We start from the raw sequence: 20,619 nt of genomic DNA, 5'->3' as shown, positions 1-20,619 counted from the left end.
TTTGCACCCCAGCAGTATGAACCAAAGATCTTATAGCAGAAGATCTTTGGTATGAACATTGACTTCTCCAATTTCAGATAGACCTTACTTTCTCCTCCCCTTCTCAACTCTCCCTCAGCCCACTGGCTCCACCTCTTTCCTTCTTCTTCCCGCCCCTACCCTCACATCAGTCTGAAGCAAAGATACTAGAGGAGCTCCTCTAGTATCTTTGGTCTGAAGAAGGATTTCGGCCCGTAACGTCGCCTATTACCTTCTCTCCATAGATGCTGCATCACCCGCTGAGTTTCTCCAGCATTTTTGTCGACCTGAAACCCTAACTCCGTTTTTGTCTTAATTGATATTGTCTACTCTGCTGAGTACTCTAACATTTTCTATTTTGTTTCAGATTTCCAGCAACTGCAAGAATTTACTCGTGTGCTTCTTTTCTGGGGGTGGGCTTGTGCATTGTTTCATGGCACGCAACAACCCAAGCGTCTGAACTTTTAATTCACCCTGCACAGAAAACGAAAGAACTGCGCTAGCTTTAAAATGTTGGTTGCAGCCATCCGCATGGCAATGCGCATGTGTGTTGCTTTGTATTCTGGGAGTTGTAGTTCAATTTTGGGATCACAATGGGGAAAATGGTGTAAAGAACTGGTGTTAAACTACAAAGTCCGTACGCCGAAGCGCTACCAGCTTCCACCACGGGCTCGTCACCAAGTTGGGTTGAAGCAAGGTGAGTGCCGTGCACTCTGCACAATGCAGTGTTTGTGTGGATTGCAGGTGCGCCTCATCTCCCCAGTGTACGGCGATTGTGTAGTTGTGGGGAGCAGTGACTCATGATATGGTTGCATTAAAAAATGCATTTTTCTGTGATGCCGTAATTTTCTGCATCTACTGCGTTTTATTCGGAAAGGTTTTCTTTTACATAACAAATCCGCTGTCAGCGCAAATTATGCTTTCGGGTCGAAAGTAGCGGATACGAAAACAGGTTCACAGCGCACCAAGGGGTCATAACTGTTTGGTCATTTAGAAAGTATGTGCTACGTTAAAGTTAAGTTTTAACATTTATTTATTTACCCAATGTTTAGCTGTTGTGATGCAGAAATGGCTTTGACCAGCAGAATGAAAACTTTGGAAATATGAATTTATGCCTGGTATTCACATGCTATTTCACTGAAAGGAGACAGAGTGCTGGGGTTACTCACTGGGTCAGGCAGCATCTCTGGACATCGTGGATAGGTGACGTACTCCATCCTCTCCAGAGATGCTGCCTGGCCCGCTGAGTTACTCCAGCACTCTGTGTCTTTTTTTGTAAACCAACATCTGCAGTTCCTTGTTTCTGCCGGTTATTTCATGGAGTGTCTGTTCGATGAATTTGATAAACCTTTTGAAGTTACTGTAAAATAAGCTGTGTGAAATAACAAATGCTTATTAATCAGTCTCCTTTTTGAAAACCTGTATGAATGCCTTAAATGTGATAATAGTTGCCACGAAAGATGTGTGCAAATTTTTTGTCTTATGGTAATAGTTATCTCAACTCCTCTAGACCATGTTTTACCGGTTAAGTATTGCCAACAGTGCTGTTTTATCTCCTTTTTTAGATGCTGTGCTACCCATTTATAATTTGTGGAACTTTACAAATGATTCATTACTAAAAATGAAGAGAACTGTGAGAATGAAGATTGTGTTTTATGATGCCACTTTAGATATTTTAAAATAAGCAAAACAAATGTTAAATTGATTCTAGCAATATGATTGATTTGAGTTTATCTTGCATTTTTTGGAGAATATAGACTGATCTTTTGCTGCTTTCCTAATATTCTAAAATGTACTAAAATTTCTAAAACACAAAATACATGAAATGAAAATAAAGTGACGACTGGTAAGGCTTTGGGGATGTGCAAAGGTGGGGGGGGGGGGGGGGGGTCAGTCTCGGTCTCGGTCTACCCAACGACAGAAGGGTGAGGAGTTGCAAAGTTTGATAGCCACAGGCAAGAAGGATCTCCTGCGGCGTTCTGTCCTGCATCTTGTTGGAACCAGTCTGTTGCTGAAGGTACTCCTCAGGTTGACCAGTGTGTCATGGAGGGGGTGAGCTGTATTGTCCAGGATGCTCCACAGTTTGAGAAGCATCCTCCCCTCCAAGAGCACCTCCCAAGAATCCAACTCCTCCCCCAGGACAGAGCCAAATGTTCCTGATGAGTTTGTTATTCCTATTGGCGTCCGCAGCCTTCGCCCTGCTGCTGCAGCACATGACAATGAAGAAGATGGCACTGGCTACCACCAATGGCTAGAACATCTGCAGCATCTCACTGCAGACATTGAAGGAGCGGAGCCTTCTCAAAAAGTACAGCCTGCTCTGTCCCTTCTTGTACAGGGCCTCAGCTCCTGGACCAGTCCAATTTACTGTCCACGTACACTACAAGGTATTTCAAGTATCAAATATCAAGTATATCTTTATTGTCATTTTCCTGAGTACTCACATACCCAGAGAAAACAAAAAAATGTTGCTCAACCAGTGTCCATTCAGTGTGCAGTAAAAAATAAATAGAAATAAAAATACATATATCATCATGAACAAATTAAACACTCTACTCTCTACTAAACATCAACAGGCGTTCCGATCGGCAGCGGCACGACAGTGGCTCCTCAGAAGCTGAGGAGCATCCTGCTGGTTTTGCAGCTAATGCTCCTGTACCTCTTCCCAGATGGCAGGATGGAGAATATGTGATGCGATGGGTGGTAGGGGTCTTTGATGATGGAGATGGCTCTGCTGATACATCTCTTCCTGTATATGTCCAGCAGGAAAGGGAGTGGAGCACCAATAATCCTGCTGGCGGTCTTCACAATCCTGTCTAGTTGGTGCCGTTCGTACGCCTTGCAGCTCCCGAACCAGAAAGTGATGCCGTAGGTTAATGTGCTCTCGACTGTCCCCCTATAAAAAAGTTCGTAGGTGTGTATTGGGGAGACCTGCTTTCCGTAGTCTTCGGGGAGGGTGTAGTCGCTGCTGGGCTCTCTTGGCCAGTGCTGTGGTGTTGGTCATGGACGTCAGGTCATCTGACAGGTGGAGTCCTAGAAATGTCACGCTGCTGACCCTTTCCACATCAGCTCCATCGATATGCAGAGGTGTATGGAGTTGTTTTCCTGCCCTCCTGAAGTCAACCACCATCTCCTTAGTTTTTCCCACGTTGAGAATGTGGTTATGGGATTTGCACCATCCTGTGAGCAGCTCCACCTCCATCCTGTACGCCGACTCATTGTCACTGATGAGACCCACCGCTGTTGTGTCTTCAGCGAGCTTGTTGATGAAGTTGATGTTGAGTCTAGCAGTACAGTCGTGTGTAAGCAGACTAAACAGCAGGGGGCTTAGGACACAGCCTTGGGGCGAGCCAGTGCTCATGGCTATGGTTTTTGATGTCCTACTGCCCACCCTGACTGTCTGCTGCCGTTGCGATAGAAAGTTCAGGACCCAGTTACATGTGCCAGCATCAACCGCCAATAGCTTCAACTTCTCCACCAGCTGCTGTGGAATGATTGTGTTAAAAGCAGAGCTGAAGTCTATGAAGAGGATCCTGGCATAGGTATTTTTCCGATCAAAGTGTGACAGTACGAGGTTCAGTGTTGTTGAGACTGCGTCCTCTGTGGATCGGTTGGCTCTGTAGGCGAACTGCAGTGGGTCTAGGTCGGCAGGTAGACTATTTTTGATATGCTGCATAACCAGTCCCTGGTAAACTGCACATCCACACCAATGATGGCGACAAGGGACAGGGGTGTTCCTCTCCTCCTAAACTCCACCACCAACTCTTTAGATATTGTCGGTGTTGAGCTGCAGTGATTCAGCCCACACCACTCAACAAATTCGTTGACTACACCTCTGTATTCAGCTTCCCTCCCCTCACTGATGCAGCCCACAATTGCAGAGCCATCTGAAAACCTCTGCAGGTGGCAGGAGGTGGAGCTATGTCTGAAGTCTGAGGTGTAAACAGGAAGGGAGAAAGGACCGTCCCCTGTGGGGCTCGTGTGTTGCTCACCACCATGTCCGAGACACAGTTCTGTTGCGTGACATATTGTGGTAGTCCAGTCGGGTAGTTGGTGATCGAGGATACCAATGGAGCATCCACCCGTTGTCCGGAAGTGGCGGCGCTGTTGAACAGCTGCGGCTCGCCTGCAGTCCGTCTGTTTTTTTTTTTTTTTTTTTTTTTTTTTTTTGTCTTGTTTTAGTTAAATTTTAGTTTATTAGGTTGTGTTATGGGGGGGGGGGGGGGGGGGTGAAACATGTTTTTTTGTCTCTTCCTTCGGGGGAATGTGACTTCTTGTCGTATCCCCCTTCTCTGCCTCCGTCTGCGCTGAGGCCTAATGGCAGAGCTGGCGGTCTCCAACTGTGACCCACCTCGAGGCTCTGGAGGCAGAGCCTGCCAGGACTTGCAACGCGAGGCTGGCCGACTTCGGGGCTGAGGCAGCGGCGGCCCGACTCGCTTTCAGCTATGGCCCGACTAGGAGCTGAGGCGGCGGGACTCAGAGCTGAGGCAGCGGGACTCGGAGCTGAGGCGGCGGGACTCGGAGCTGAGGCGGCGGTGGCCCGACTCGCTGAGGCGGTGTTCCAGCTTTCGGCAGCGGCCCAACTTGGAGCTGAGGCTGTGGCAGGCCGACTCGGAGCAGAGACGGCGTTCCGGCTTTCGGCAGCGGCAACATCACTTCGGAGGTCCGCTGGACTGGAGGGCGGCATCTTCGGCCTGGATCGCCTCAGCGCAGAGGGAGAACAAGGAAGGAAGAGACAAAGACTAAGACTTTTGCCTCCATCACAGTGAGGAGGTGCTTGGTGAACTCACTGTGGTGGATGTTAATTTGTGTTTATTGTATGTTTTGTTATTTATTATTATTGTGTATGACTGCAGGCAACGAAATTTCGTTCAGACCAAAAGGTCTGAATGACAATAATAGAATCAAATCAAATCAAATCTTCGTCAGTTTGCTCCCTAGCAGTTCAGGCCGGATTGTGTTAAAAACACTGGAGAAGTAAAAAACATCTCTCACAATGCTTCCCGGCTCATCCAAGTGAGCATAGGAACGATGGAGCAGGTGGATGCTGGCGTCCTCAACCCCCATCTTTGCTTGGTAAGCAAACTGCAGGGGACCCCATTTAGGATTTAAGCAGGGGTTGCAGGTGAATGAGCACCAGCCTCTCCAGGGACTTCCTGATGTGTGAATTCAGCACCACCAGTCTGTAGTCATTGGAGGAGCTGGGGAGCGTCCTCTTTGGTACAGGAAACAGGCAGGATGTCTTCCACATCACAGGAACCCTCTCCAGGCTCAGGTTGAAAATATGCTGTAGTACTCCACGCAACTGACTGGCACACGCCTTGAGTACCCTAGGGACTCGTAACTTTTCCTGGACGGAGTCTGCTCAGCTCCTTCCTCACCTGCTCGGCCTTGATGGTAAGGCTCGGCAAATAAAGTGGACCAGGAGGATTGAGGGGAAGAGACTGACGGGGAGCAGGGGGGAGGGTCGGCAGAGGCCCCACCATCAAATCTATTTAAAAAAACAGGTTTAGCTCATTGGCCCGGTCCTGGTTGCTTTCCCTCCCCAGGCCACTGGTCTTGTTGTAGCCTGTAATGCTCTTCATTCCGCTCCACACATCCCTGATGTTGTTCTGCTGAAGTTTCCGCTCCAGCTTCCTCCTGTTGTTGTCCTTGCCCTGTCTTAGTCTCGCCTTTAGGTCTTTCTGCACCCATTTCATCTCCTCCCTGTCACCATTCCTGAAGGCCCTCTTCTGGTTGAGAAGGGCTTTTATGTCATTAGTGACCCAGGGCTTGTTGTTGGGAAAACAGTGGACAGTCTCCTCAGTATTTTTCACACAGAACATTATGTAGCTGGTAACACAGTCTGTGAGTCAATCAATGTCCTCTCCATGGGGACTACAGAGTGTGGGGTCCTAGTCTGTGTCCTCAAAACAGCCCTGTAGAGCATCATAGGCCCCCTGTGTCCACTGACCTTGTAGTAACAGGCAGCCTCTGGACCATTGGCTTATACCTGGGTAGGAGGGGAACCAGGTTGTGGTCGGATCTTCCCAGTGGCGGAAGGGATATGGAGCTGTACGCCTCTTTACATTAGCATACCACAGGTCCAGTGTTTTTATATCCCTGGTGGGACAGTCAACAAATTGAGTGAAAGTGGGTAGGATAGCGTTCAAAGTCACGTGGTTGAAGTCCCCTGAGATAGCGATGAAAGCACTCGGGTATTGTGTCTGGTGTCTCGTGGTGGCTGTGTGGATAACGTCACACACGCGCAGAGGATTGGCGGATGGAGGAACATAAACAGCCACCACAATTGCGTGCGAGAATACCCTGGGCTTATAATATGGACGTGGACCCACAGCCATCAGTTCAATGTCCGGGCTACACACAATGTCCTTAACTGTGATGTGACCAGGGTTGCACCATTTGTTGTTAACGAGAATAACAAGTCCCCCACCTTTACACTTATTTATGCATGGTATAAATAAATTGGTTGAAGAGGTATGGGAAAAAGCTAGGTAAATATGATCATTATACTTGCATTAAGGAAATTGTTTACAAAGACATGTTGAAATTAATGACATACCTCTGTGTGGTCGGATAGTTGTCCATTTTGACACCATTCATTTAGATCATAGCTGATCTGTGGTCAAACTATGTAAAGTTGTTTGTTCCCCTCATTTTCATTCAGAGATTTTATTGATAAAGTAGTTCTAAACTCAGATTTAAATTCCAGCTTTGACCATTGAAATTACACGGTTCAATCACCTTTTGTACATTGAAGTTGTTTCTAACTTCACTCCTGAAAAACCAGGCCCTCTTCTTCTTGCGAATGAAACCTAAACCAAAGGAATAGTTAGATCTCAAGCCGGGTGTTGAGCAGCAAGGTTGTTGTCTCTGCGTCAATGTCTGCCAGACCCTGAGCTCCATTTGGTGGGTGGTAGAGCGGGCATCCAGAGATGACATGGTTGGCTGTCTGTTGTTCTGTTCCACATTCACAGGCTGGGCTCTGGCGGAGTCCCCATCCCCACATGCTGGCATTGAACCACCCAACTCCAGTACAAGGTCTGTTGAGCTTCATCCATGCTCCTCTGGGGAGGTCAGACCCTGGACAGCTTTTATCTGGTGAAGAGATGTAGCTGTGTAATGGAGATGAGATTGCCTTCCGCTCCTGTGACCACTTAGTGGCTATCCAGTGTGCTTTTGTCTCAGTTGGCTGGATGGATGCTAGAAGTTGTTTTCCATGTGGAGCAAAGGGGTGACAGTATTTCAGTCGGGGTGGCCTCTGCTCTCTGCTGATAGCCTGATGGAGGAGGTGATCAGGGCCCATGGCACGACAAGATAGTGCCAGAGTTGCTGCTTTCCTTCAGTTCCATGCAGGCGGAATGCCTGCAAGTATAGGGAGCTGCTTGATTGGAGTAGGTTGAAGGCACCCAGTGATGGTTCGCAAGATGCTGTTCAGGCTCCTGTATACCAGGCTAGTATTTCTACCTCTACTCCATACGGGTGCACAGTACTCAGCTGGGGCAAAATCAAGAGCTAAGGCAGAGGTGCGAAGAGTTGATGGACTGGCTCCCAAACTTGTTCCTGCCAGTCGTCGGATGAGGCCACTACGTGCCATGGCCTTGTCGTGGAGACCAGCCAGGTGTTGACGAAATGTAAGCAACCTGTCCAGCTTTACGCCGAGGTATGTGGGTGTTTGTTGGAAGTCCAAGCTCCTGTTGTTAACGAAGACAACTAGCTCTCGCTTAGCTTCCTTGTTGTTTAGATGGAATGCTGTTGGCACTGTTTTGCCTTCGCTCAGCTTTAGACACCACTGTCGTAAGTATACTGCCAAAGTCCCCATGTCTTGACTCAAGGAGCATGTCTGTCTTCCACTCTTTGTGTCTCATCAGGATGGCGAGATCGTCAGCATACCCATATTTTCCAGCAATGGTCTCTGGGAGATCATGGATGTACACGTTGAAAAGCAGCAGAGCCAAGACAGATCCCTGTGGGATGCCATTCTTCAGTCTACGTAGCCTACTCTGCTGTCCATCACTGGTCTTAAGCACATAGCTGCGGTTTGATATCAGCTCCATGATGTGGCGTACCATGCGCCTGTCTGGCAGCTTTGCCGAAGTAGCTTTGCAGTTAGTCCCCGGTGCCACACGGTGTCATAGGCAGCTGTCAGATTTATAAGAACAGCTCCTGCCTTCTCATTTGCCTCAAAGCAATCCTCGATGTTTTGGGTGAGGAGGGTTACCTGGTCCGCAGTAGATCGACCATGGCGGAAACCAGCCTGCTCGTGGGGTAGTTGAGGGTCTATGATGGGGTTGATACGTCCGTGGATCAGCCTCTCAAGGAGCTTGTACGGGATGCAGAGGAGCGAGATGGGCCGGTAGCTTTTAGGATCATCCTTTGGCTTGTTCGGCTTCGGGAGAGCGATGACTGTTGCACGATGCCAGATCTTTGGGATTTTGCACTTCTCTATGGAGATTGACAGGTACTGTCGGATCCAGTTGGTAGCAGCATCTCCAGAATGTAGTAGAAACTCTGGGTGTATGCTGTCAGATCCGGGGGCATTTCCTGCTTTCAACATTGAGTGCTGTGGCCATTTCCTCGGAGGTGAAAGCCATTGTTAGGTCCGTATCCACTCTGTCAGTTTTCCATGACTCGGCCACCTCTTTGCTCACTTCGCGCGAGAAATCACGGTCAGAGTTTGTGAATCGACCATTCTTGACTAATTGAGATGCGATTGCGTTGCCGGTCACTGGGCATTTGCTGGGTTTGGATGTAGCTCTGCCGGTCAGGCGGTTGACTGTGTGCCACGCTTTACGGCTCGAATGGGTGAAGTCGATCGATTCAACCGTCTCAATCCAGCGTTTTTGTCGTTTCACATCCAAGCGTGTGAGCAATGTAGTGGCAGTGGTTTCAGAATCCTCTTTGGTGCCAGCAGCAGTATGATCGTCATATAGCTGTTGACACTCATCATCCCAACATGGAATGTCATCCCTCTGGTAGCCACAGGGGATGGTTTTCTTGCCTGCACTGATAAGCATGTTGCAGTAGGCTTGGTAGGAAGAGTCCAGGTTGGTACTGTCTGGGGGAGGAAGGCCCGAGGCAGCTGCGTTGGTAAGTTGTTGGAACTTGTCCCAGTTGGGCTTGCAGAAGTTCCACCACTTCACAGGTTTGCTCGATGTTGATGCCACCAGTGGTGATGAGTGATGGTCGGTGTTGTGACCGTGGGAACTTCTCCAGAACCCGGCGCGTTGGTGGCTGATGGTTCTTTGTGTTACTGGCCCTCTTTAGATTTTATCCTTTTAGACTTAGATTCCAAGTCAAGTTGAGTATTTCATGTTATATGCACAAGTATGGTGAGGTACAGGTCAATGAAAATCATGCTTGCAGCAGCTTTGCAGGCACACAGACTCGGAGAACGTACAAAAAAACAAATTATCAACATAGCGAAAAGAAAAAAACTGCAATAAAAAGACAGTCATGTAGTGTGAAGATACAATTAGAAAACATGTCCATGGTATTGCATGCAAAGTGTTCAATTGCTGAAGTAGGATAAGGGTTGTTGAGGTCAGTTCTGTTTCATTATGTTCTGTCTCTATCTGGACGATACATAATGGACGATTAAAGCAGCTTTGCTTACTTGAACTTTATTGGCTTTGTGCAGTTCATCCATCTGCCTCTGTACCCTTATCTGCAACTGGGCCACGAGCCCAGTGTCACCTCTAAAACAGTCCCCCGTACAACAGTAAAACAGTCCCCCGTACAACAGTACTTAAATAAACAATCCTATTGTTACATCTTTCTTTTTCTTTTTTCAAGTTAAGTCTCTTCCCCTTAGGTATTCTAGTGCAGCAAACTTGTACCATATGCTCTGCTCATTTACAACAGATCTAACAACATAAACAATAATAAATCAACAGTTCAAAACATCAGTTTTTTCCCCTATCTTCATTCCTGCAAAGAGCTGCTGGCCCTGACTGTGGCTGTTTTTAACCTGGTTTACAGTTTCATCCTCTCTATTTGCTTCAGTTATACAGTTGACATCCTCATAAGAGTCACTGTCACTAGTCTGCTCTGTAACTGCATGCACTTTCTTAGTTTTCCAACTGCTCGCTTGTCTTGATCTGCACTGAACTGCAAAATGATTTTCCTTCCCACACCTCTTACACTTTTTCCCAAAAGCTGTGCATTTTTTCTTATTCCTCTCGTGTGTTCTACCACAAAACTTGCACAGTATCTCATTGTCTTTTTGTCTCTCTTCTGCCTGTTTCAGTGCATGTACCTCCTCCGCTGTCTGTCCTTGCAGTGTTCTGCTATTCTCCCTTGACAGCTCTGTAGCTCTACAAATGTGCAGGCATGTCTCAAGAGTCAGCTTCTCTTCCCTGAGTAATCTCTCCCTCAGTGCTGAGCTATTTGTACCACACACAAGTCGGTCTCTAATCAAAGAATCTCTAATGTCCCCAAAGTTGCAACTACTAGCAAGTATTTTCAAGTCTGTTACATAGCTGTCCACGTTTTCATCCAATCCTTGGTTCCTCATGAAGAATCGGTACCTTTCCACAGTCTCGTTTACCTTTGGGTTGCAGTACTCATCCAACTGTATGATCATTGAACTAACTGTGGTCCTCGCTGAAGGGCTAGCACTCGACAAAGTTGCCCAAAGTTCCCTGCCTTTTTCTCCGATGAGATAGTAGAATAGCTTGACTTTTGTGGTCTCTACGGCATCTGGCATGGTAAGGTCTATGTACAGTGTGAACTCCTCCTTCCAACTTTTCCATGACTTTGCCAAGTTGTTGGAGTTCAAAACCAAAGTTCCAGGGGGTCTTAGTCCTTCCATCGCTAGCTAATGTTTTTTTTTTTTTCTAGTGTCTTTTTTTTTTTCTTTCATAGACAATTTTCGACGTCCACCGCTGCCACCATGTTTCATTATGTTCTGTCTCTATCTGGACGATACATAATGGACGATTAAAGCAGCTTTGCTTACTTGAACTTTATTGGCTTTGTGCAGTTCATCCATCTGCCTCTGTACCCTTATCTGCAACTGGGCCACGAGCCCAGTGTCACCTCTAAAACAGTCCCCCGTACAACAGTAAAACAGTCCCCTGTACAACAGTACTTAAATAAACAATCCTATTGTTACAAGTTCAAGAACCTGGTAGCTGTTCCTGAACCTGGATGTGCAACTTCAGCAGCGGAAGTGGGCAGAGCCTGGAGGGTGACAATCCTTCCGATAGATGCTTCCTGTCTTCATCAATGGAATGTGGAGAGAGTCAACAGCTTCACGTTCCTGTGCATCATATCTCTTAAAAATCTGTCCAAGGACTACTATATCGGTGCAATCAGATAGAAAGATCGTCAACACCTCTACTTCCTTGAAAGATTTGAGAAGTTTCAGGATTAAACACTCTATTGAACTTCTACAGGTGTATGGCAGAGTGCATTTTGGCTCGCTACATCACAGCCTGATTTGGCTGCTCGAACGTCCAAGAGCGAAGGAAGCTACAGACATTGCCCGGTCCATGGCAGGTACTTCCTCTTCTTATCGAGCCCACACACAAGATTAGAAGTTGTTCAGCCAGAGCTGAAAATACTTCTTGGCATCTGCAAACAATGGTGTGTCTTGGGCTTCTTGTACATGGTGGTGGAAAGATTGGTGAAAACAGGGCCGCGACGTGAACGCTCTTTCCTTGACCCCATCACAGGTACTGACCTCCCAATATCAAAGGGATCATAGGAGCATGCCTCAAAATGGCAGCCAATATCATCAATGATATAAAGCACCCTGACCATGCCACTACCATCGACAAGAAGGTACAGGGGCCTGAAAACCGTGACCACCAGGTTCAAGAACAGCTTATTCCTGATAAACCATCAGGGTTTCGAACACTACACAGCAGCAACCTCACCAATTATAATCACTACCTCAGCAATTATGACCTTCGATAAACTGTGTCTTTGGTTGCACTGTGGACTTTGGTTTTGCACAGTGAGCATTACCTAGTATAATGGTCTTTAATTTACTGTATTATTGACTAGTAAATATTTAACTGTGGGTATTGCATTAATGGTTCTGGTAAGCTGTAGTAAGAAATAATGTCATTGTTCCGTGTCAGTACATATGACAATTAAACACTCTTGACTCTTCTCCCTGGGTTTTGTTGGCGTTGAGTGTGAAATTGTTGGCACCACTCAACCAGGTATTCTTACACTCTTCTGTACGCTTACTCATTACCATCCATGCTTCGTCCAACAACAGTACTGCATCGTCAAATCTATAGCTGCATTGGCTATGCGCTTGGCCACACAGCATGGATATAAAGATTAGAGCAGGGGGCTAAGCATACAGTTTGATATGCACCTGTGTTGATGATCAGTGAGGACGTGTTGTTACCAATCCGCACTGATTAAGATCTGCTGATGAGGAAGTCAAGGATTCAGTGGCAAGCAGAGGTGCAGAGGCTTAAGTCTTGGAGGGAAGGTCTTGGAGGTCTTTGTCCCGCCCCCTCCCCGACATCAGTGTGAAGAAGCGTCGCCCAATCCTTCTCTCGCTACAGATGCTGCCTGTCCCGCTGAGTTACTCCAGCATTTTGTACCTACCGCAGGTCTTGGAGATGACATAAGTTTGGAGAGGAATACCGAGCTGTAGTCGATGAACAGCAGACTGACATATGTGTTCTTGCTTTCTAGATAGCCCAGTGCAGAGTGGGGAGCCAGTGAGATAGTATCTGCAGTGACCAGTTGTAATGACAGGCAAACTGAAGTCTATCCCAGTCATTTCTTAGGCACGGGTTGATTCCCTTTTTAGAAATGCTGCTTGACCTACTGAGATTAGTCGTGCGCTTAGCAGCACAGCATGGATGTAAAGAATAGAGCAAGGGGCTAAGCGTACAGCTTTCGATATTGCAAGGGTTGATTTGTGCAATGACCCCAGCCTTTTGGTTTCGCACTATTTATCCTATTCTCGTTCATAATACTAATCAGCTCCATTAAATATTAATTCCAAGAATATAACCACATTATTGTTTTGTAATTTATCCGTTTGGGTCCAAATGTCATCCCAATACTCTCTCCTAGGCTAATATATTTTCTTACGTATGATTCTCAGAACTAATCAGAGTATTCTGGGTGTAACCAGGGCTATGTTGCAGACAGGCACGTGCCGTGAGTAATTACTCAAGGTAGGCTTTAAAAAAAAATCTTAAACCGCGCATGCGCAGATTGTTCTCTCTGTAAAAAATTAAAATAAGTAACAATTCAATTTTCCCAAGGCTTCTAAATCTCCTTCATTTTTAAATTATTGAATGGGTGGGGGATGGAGGATGAAGGCAGGTGGAGAGATGGTGGGAAAACGGGAGCACACCGGGATGTTGAATCAGTTGTCATCTTATTGAATGACAATACTAATTCAAGGGTCCAATTGGAGGGAGAGTTCCTTTCACAGCGTGTGGAGAGTCTGTGCCAGGGGTTAAAGATGCGGGGAAGGCAGGAGTGTAGAGAAGGAGGGGGTCGGAGATCATGTCAGACTCACTCACCGCTGCCACAGCACTCCGGGCACGGACAGCAGAACTGGCCGCCACATACGGGGAAGGGAGCAGCTCGGGTGACTGAGAGCGACCGCCGGGAACGACAGCAGAACCGGCTGCCACTTCAGCGCCTTCTGCCGGGGCCGCTCACCTCTTGCAGTGCTCTCCGTCTGAACACCTCTCACCTGTTTCACTCATGTCAGCCGCTTCACGCAAATCCTTAAATTCCCACAGCCGAGTAACCTCAATTGGTCCCTTGAGCGGGCTGTCGGAATTTAAGGATTTGCGGGAAGCCGACCGGCGAGCGGCAGGAGAGAGATGTTCAGACAGAGAGCACTGCCAGAGGTGAGCGGGGACCAGCAGAAGGGGCTGAAGTGGCAGCCGGTTCTGCTGCCGGGTCCCGGCAGCCACTCGCAGTCACCTGAGCTACTTCCTTCCTCGGAAGTGGCGGCCAGTTCTGCTGTCCATGCCCAGAGCACTGCGGCAGCTACCCGAGCTAATTCACTCCGCGGCCACAATGCGGTGGCTCCGTGCCCCGACCCCCTCCTTCACAACGCTCCTGCCCTCCCCGCAACTTTACCCCGGGCCAGACTCCCCAAACACTGTGAAAGGAGCTCTCCCCACCGACCCCGGGAAATACGGTATTTAAAAACATAAAGCACCAAGAAATGTACTTACCACGTTATTGGTACACAAACTCCATTCTTCTCTCTTTGTTTCCTAAGATACTCTTAAAATAATGACAATCCATATTTAAAAAACCCGCCAAGAAACTTGCGGTGCGCATGCGCAGAAGGCTGCTGCGCAAGCCCAGTACTGCAAAGGCAGAATTTCAGCTGCCTTCATCCCCGCTTTAAATTGACGGCTTGAAGCAGCGCTGACGGCACGTGGGCTGCACAGACCTTCACGTGTTGCAAGTGCTGCGATTGAAAGGCACGGAAAATTATGCCTACCTAAGACATCGATCTCTTAGATAGGCATAATTCTCCCATGCCTTTACTATTCATATTTAATAATTGTAATTTCATAATTTTAGTCAGAGCAGGCATGTGCCTGGTTCCAGAATAGCCTCTACCCCATTGCATTTTAGTTCTTTAGATAGAGTTCAATGCTAATATTAATCTTTCTATTTTTTTGGGGGGTGGGTGTCTGGTAATGACTTTATAAAGATCCAAGTGCAAGTACAGGTGCACAACCTTTTATCCGAAGATCCAAATAACGAAAACCTCCGAATAGCAACATTTTTTCAGTCCTTGAAGAAAGGTCCTTGAAAACGTTCACCGAGGGCGGCCCGCAGAGGTGACAGCGGAACCTCCGGTCGGTCCTCGAAGAAAGGGGAACTAAATCCCCATTCATAAAAGAAAAGGTGAGGGTATATTGCGCGGGAGGGTTAATAATTGACAATCTGCTGCTGCCTGCCCGCTGAGGTTAAAAAGTTCCCACGGTAGACTCACGATACACAGTGTATCGTGAGTCTTGCGTGGGAACTTTTTTAACTCAGCAGGCAGCAGCAAATTGTCGCTCCCTTAAGTTTCACCCCACCTACACCCCTCTGCTTCCCGGCCATGTGTGTGACCCCTTCCCTCCCCTCTCCAGCTCCCCGCGCATTGCACCGGCGCGGGGGCTTTGCACTGTCTTCACGTCGGAGCTAGTGCCAGTCACCGGAGACGTCAGGACCAACGGGACACCAACCCCCAGGCCCACTGCAAGCACGGAGATCCCAGAGACCCACAGCCAGCAGCAGCCCAGCCACGTTCCAATTCCAGAGGAACACGCTCTCCGCTGTCCCCGTAGGGACAGAAGCTGATGGCTCGGGCTGTGACGTCTCCGTCCACCCCCCTGTACAGGAGCTGAGACTGGGAACTGTGGGGTTGTTTGCAGTTGCAGAGGGAGGGGGCAAGGGCGGTAAAGTTCCCAGTCTCAGCTCCATTCCAGGGGGGGTGACCAGAGACGTCAGGACCAACGGGACACCGACTGCAAGCACGGAGATCCCAGAGACTCACAGCCAGCAGCAACTCTAGCCCAGCCCCGCTCCAACTCCAGAGGAACCCGGGTTGCGGATGAGGGGGCGCAGCTCGGGCTGTGGGCAAACTGCCACTTGTCGCCGTTGCGGCCCATCGGGGAGCGGATTCCTCTGGAGTTGGAGGGACAGGGAGACACAGCGGCTTTTGAGAATGGTGGGCAATCACATCCAAAGTTCTGCCCACAGTCAGTACACCTCTCCTACACTTGTCTCCCGCACTAAGATCATCTCGCAGAGAATGATCCCAGCCTAACCCTCCCTATTCTCTCCTATTCTGCAAGAAAAACCTACATTGAAGACTCAAACTCGCGATCGAGTAACTGCCGGGATCGAGGCGCAAACTCGCGACCTTACGGATACGAGCCGAGCACTCTACCACTGAGCCAGCCGTTAAAATCTACGCTAAAAATCTTCCATTCCGAAAACCGAAAAATTCTGAATTACGAAAAGTGTCTGGTCCCAAGGCTTTCGGATAAAAGGTTGTGCACCTGTATCTGAAATTTCGCCTCTTTCTTCCAGTTATTCCCTATTTAGAAAATGCTCATTAGTGAAGATGGGGAGGGGGGATTGCAGAGATTCTGGAAATTTGAGATAAAAACCAAAAACTGCTGCCAAAACTCAGCAAGTGAGGCAGCATTTCTAGAAAGAGAAACCATGAACAGTGATGGAACACAGACCTGAAATGTTAATTGTCCCCCTTTCCTAGCTTGCTAAGTTTTTCCAGTATTTTCTTCAGTGAGTGCTCTCCTTTGTCCTCCTAAATTGAGTAATAATCCCCTAGTTAACCAAACTTGAACTTTCTGAAATATTTGTTGTCCAAACCCCTGCATGCAGCCTGTGTACTTTCTAGCAGCAAATCCTGTTCCCATGGTCGTGACTTGCATTAAATAATGGATAAGGAATTTGGCATTTTTACAATTTTATTTTCCAGTCTATCAGTGTTATATACCATCTCTCTAATCTTCTGTGAAATCTGCATCTCTCCAATTCTCGCACCTTGATCGTTGTCATAATTTGTTGACTGCCACACCTTCAGTTATCAAGGCAATAAACTCCAAAATTACCTCCCTTCACTTTTTTTTAATTACATGCCCTGTAATAGCAGCTGTTTTGACTGCCATCTTTGTTAATATCTTAAAGGTTCAATATAAAATTTTGTTTGACATTGTGGTAATGCCATGCTTCCATCTACAGTGCTTTTTTTTTTTTAATCAATGATAAACTCTTTTAGATGTCTTTTTGTTCCATCATATAAATGGAGTACCATCACAGATAGCAAAAGTACCTCTTGCCAATTCAAGTATGTGCCCATTATCTCCTTGTAGCCTGACCGTCATGTTCCTAGTGAGGAGAATAAAGTACATCAAATGCTTTGTGCATTAAAGTACATCATATGAATGTGAGAGACATTTTCGAACATCGTCTAACTTTGTCTAAATAGCATTCACAATATTTACTATTTTATTTCCTAGCCTATCAGTGTTATATTCCATCTCTCTAATCTTCTCAAAATATTAATTAGTAATGCTTGCATGATCGTGCTGATTTTTTTTTCTGATCAAATAAAAATATTTAAATTGTTCAGTAATTTAGTTAATGAATACATTTCAGGTCAACAATTATTAGTCTATGGTCTTATTCACATTTTAATTAGATTTCTGTAGCTTTCTACAGATATTTATTGGGGAAAAAAATATTTTCATTGCATCTTTCACATTTCACTGTCTGTCTAAAAGTGCTTTACATTCAGCGCTCTTTCAAGTCTCATCTCTATTGCATTGTAGGAATGTGAAAATGACCAATGTTGAAGATGATTATAGAAAACCACTTCTTGTTCCAAATACTACCTTTATATTTCTTGCATTCCCTTTACATGAAATATAGGGGGTTTGATTTCATGCTTTAATTGAAAGATTAAATCTCTGATAGTGGAACACTTTTTCAAAGTGGCAGTGTAGTGTCAGCCTGGATTTTAACTCTAATCCAGTCCTTTTGTAGAAGTAAGGCTGTTGCGTTAAGCCACAATGGTTAATGTTCACAATGTTTTTCATGGAAAACTGCTTTTATTTTCCATTAATTTGTTCCAATAAAATGTCCACTTAGATGCTGTCATATTTTCTACTTTAACTATTAATTCTGAAAGTAAGTTCTGTTGTCTGAATTCTCATATAAAAATGTTTCTGCTGTCTTCTGTTATAAATCCATAGCTTTTATTCCTTGATCTGTGACCTTGTGCTCCTGACATTTTACCCATTGATACTTTTGCTTCTATCTAACTTTCATGATGCTGAGAAATTCTATAATCTGCTAAAGCAAAAGAAAATCGAATCAGTCTATTTATTTCCTATAAGAGCGGGTATACTGTATGTGCTGATTTCATGATGTTGTTTGCCTTGGGCCATCTTCAGTTTCACCTACTGAGGACATCTGAAAATGTGTGTGCTTTTCAGTGAAATAAAATAATTTTTTACCTTTCATCTGATTTTGAAATCATCTTGCAATTGCTGGACAACACATAGACGATCGTTCCTTCTCTCCAGAGATGCTGCTTGTCCCACTGAGTTACTCCTGCATTTTATGTATATCGTAGGATTAAACCAGCATCTGCAGTTCCTTCCAACACAAATTGACAATTTGTCTTTTCACTATATCTCATTTATCATAACTATTTTTAAAATGTTGTGAACTAGTTTGTTTTGACTTTAATCAAGTTGTGACCAAGTTGTAAGATGCTCCTTCCACATTTATTCAACTTTAAAAAACAAAAAATCAAAATGAGACCCAACCATACTATCTCCTAACTTTAAAGAAGGATCCCTTGTTACTCTTGTAATTCCGTTCCCTTTTCTCCTTTTAAATTCTGGACCAAACGTCAGACAAATAATTAAAACAGTAATAATTTTGATCGCCTCGGGTGGAGACCTAAAACATTGACCATCCCTTTGCCTCCACAGAAGCTGCTTGACCCTCTTAGTTCTTACAGCATTATTTTTTTTGCTCAAATGCCAGAATCTGCAGTCACTTGTGTCTCTGTATTAATGTTATTTCTGTGTATGTAATCTGTTCACAGATTGCCTCTTATTTCCTTCCCACAATCTGATATAAAATAACATAGAAACATAGAAATTAGGTGCAGGAGTAGGCCATTCGGCCCTTCGAGCCTGCACCGCCATTCAATATGATCATGGCTGATCATCCAACTCAGTATCCCGTACCTGCCTTCTCTCCATACCCCCTGATCCCCTTAGCCACAAGGGCCACATCTAACTCCCTCTTAAATATAGCCAATGAACTGGCCTCAACTACCCTCTGTGGCAGAGAGTTCCAGAGATTCACCACTCTCTGCGTGAAAAAAGTTCTTCTCATCTCGGTTTTAAAGGATTTCCCCTTTATCCTTAAGCTGTGACCCCTTGTCCTGGACTTCCCTAACATCGGGAACAATCTTCCTGCATCTAGCCTGTCCAACCCCTTAAGAATTTTGTAAGTTTCTATAAGATCCCCTCTCAATCTTCTAAATTCTAGAGAGTATAAACCAAGTCTATCCAGTCTTTCTTCATAAGACAGTCCTGACATCCCAGGAATCAGTCTGGTGAACCATCTCTGCACTCCCTCTATGGCAATAATGCCCTTCCTCAGATTTGGAGACCAAAACTGTACGCAATACTCCAGGTGTGGTCTCACCAAGACCCTGTACTTCTGCAGTAGACAACATGTAATTTATGTTTAAAAAAAAACGTATTCCAACCATACTTACTGTGTATTTTCTTAGTTATATCAACCTTGTCTCCAATATATATTCCCTCCTTTACCAATATTGACACCATCTCGCTTTCCACTTTTCAGTATTAGCCACATCACAATTTGTCTGTAACAAAGCCAATCCCTTTTTTTCCCCCAGGGATGTTGGAACACGAAATAGAATCACAAAAATGCAATATGTGCTTGCCTATGTAGTGAAGAATACATAGTTGCAACTCATTCACATAATAAATCTTTTGTACATAGGGTAGAAGCAGTACGACTGTTTAGTACAGAATGTTTATGACCTTTGCATTAAGCACTGTTTCATAAAATCTTTTTCTCTTTATCTCCCTTTTTATGAAACAGATTATAGGAATTAACAACACAATATCCATTCAATATGTCTGATCCCATAACAATAAATGTAGGAGGGAAATTGTACACCAGTTCTCTGGCAACTTTAACACGTTACCCAGACTCAATGCTGGGAGTAATGTTTAGTGGGAAAATGCCTTCAACCAGTGATCAGCGTGGAAATTACTTCATAGATCGAGATGGGAAAATATTTCGATATATTCTAAATTTTTTGCGCACATCAAACCTCGACCTCCCAGATGATTTTCAAGAAGTTAGGCTGTTGAAGAGAGAAGCGGATTTTTACCAGATCCAGCCTTTAATCGCAGCCTTGCAGGAGAGAGAGTCTGAAAATGCTAAGGCGGAAAGGAATGCAATGCTCAACATTACTCTGGACCAGAGACTGCAAACTGTGTACTTCACTGTAAAGCCAGCTCCACAAATGTACAACCTAACCTCGTGCAGCACAGATGTCTTTGATGCCAACATATTTTGCACATCAGCTGATTTTTTGAAGCATTTGAGCTCCAAGTTTTGTTACTTTGTTAATGGTAGACTTTTTCCAATTGGTTATGAGAAGAAGGATCCACACCATTTGACATTGCAGTGGGTTGGGCATGTAGCAGTATTGCCTGAAGATGAATACACACAACAAAACTTAAAAAGACTTTGGACTGTGCCTGCAAATGAGCAAGTTAACAATTTTCAGTTGTTTGTAGAAGAAGTGCTTAAAACAGCAATGAGTGATGGATTTCATGTAGATTCACTACAGCCAGATTCCTCTGACTTCATGAATTATAAGGTCTTACGTCTAGTCCGTTATAAATAGAAAACATCTCATAAAATATTAACAATTAAATTTTACTGCTGTATAACAGTAAAAGCCTTATTATTTTTCTCCTAAGGTATATGGCACTTTAAGTTCAAGGTTGCTGCATTTACTAAACTTGTCTTTGAATAAGAGCTTAATGATATAATCTGTAA

At 45.5% G+C, this 20,619-nt stretch overlaps 1 protein-coding gene across 1 annotated transcript; it reads left to right on the top strand.

The window, feature by feature from the left end:
- The first annotated feature begins 202 nt into the window (after positions 1-202).
- LOC129698211 (BTB/POZ domain-containing protein KCTD21-like) lies at positions 203-20,545 on the top strand. Its single transcript, XM_055637179.1, has 2 exons — positions 203-715; positions 19,648-20,545. Exon 2 carries the CDS (start codon positions 19,682-19,684, stop codon positions 20,462-20,464), a length of 783 nt encoding a protein of 260 aa, XP_055493154.1. The 5' UTR covers positions 203-715; positions 19,648-19,681; the 3' UTR covers positions 20,465-20,545.
- Positions 20,546-20,619: the final 74 nt, after the last annotated feature.

This window comes from Leucoraja erinacea, chromosome 6 (assembly GCF_028641065.1).
Source record: "Leucoraja erinacea ecotype New England chromosome 6, Leri_hhj_1, whole genome shotgun sequence".
In the NCBI taxonomy this organism is placed as follows: Eukaryota; Metazoa; Chordata; class Chondrichthyes; order Rajiformes; family Rajidae; genus Leucoraja; species Leucoraja erinaceus.
Note: the sequence above shows the minus strand (reverse complement) of the source record. Positions and strands in the feature narration are given on the sequence as shown.

What these genes read in the sequence shown, in the direction of transcription:
- LOC129698211 (XM_055637179.1), top strand. Translation starts at nt 19,682, where the DNA reads ATGTCTGATCCCATAACAATAAATGTAGGAGGGAAATTGTACACCAGT.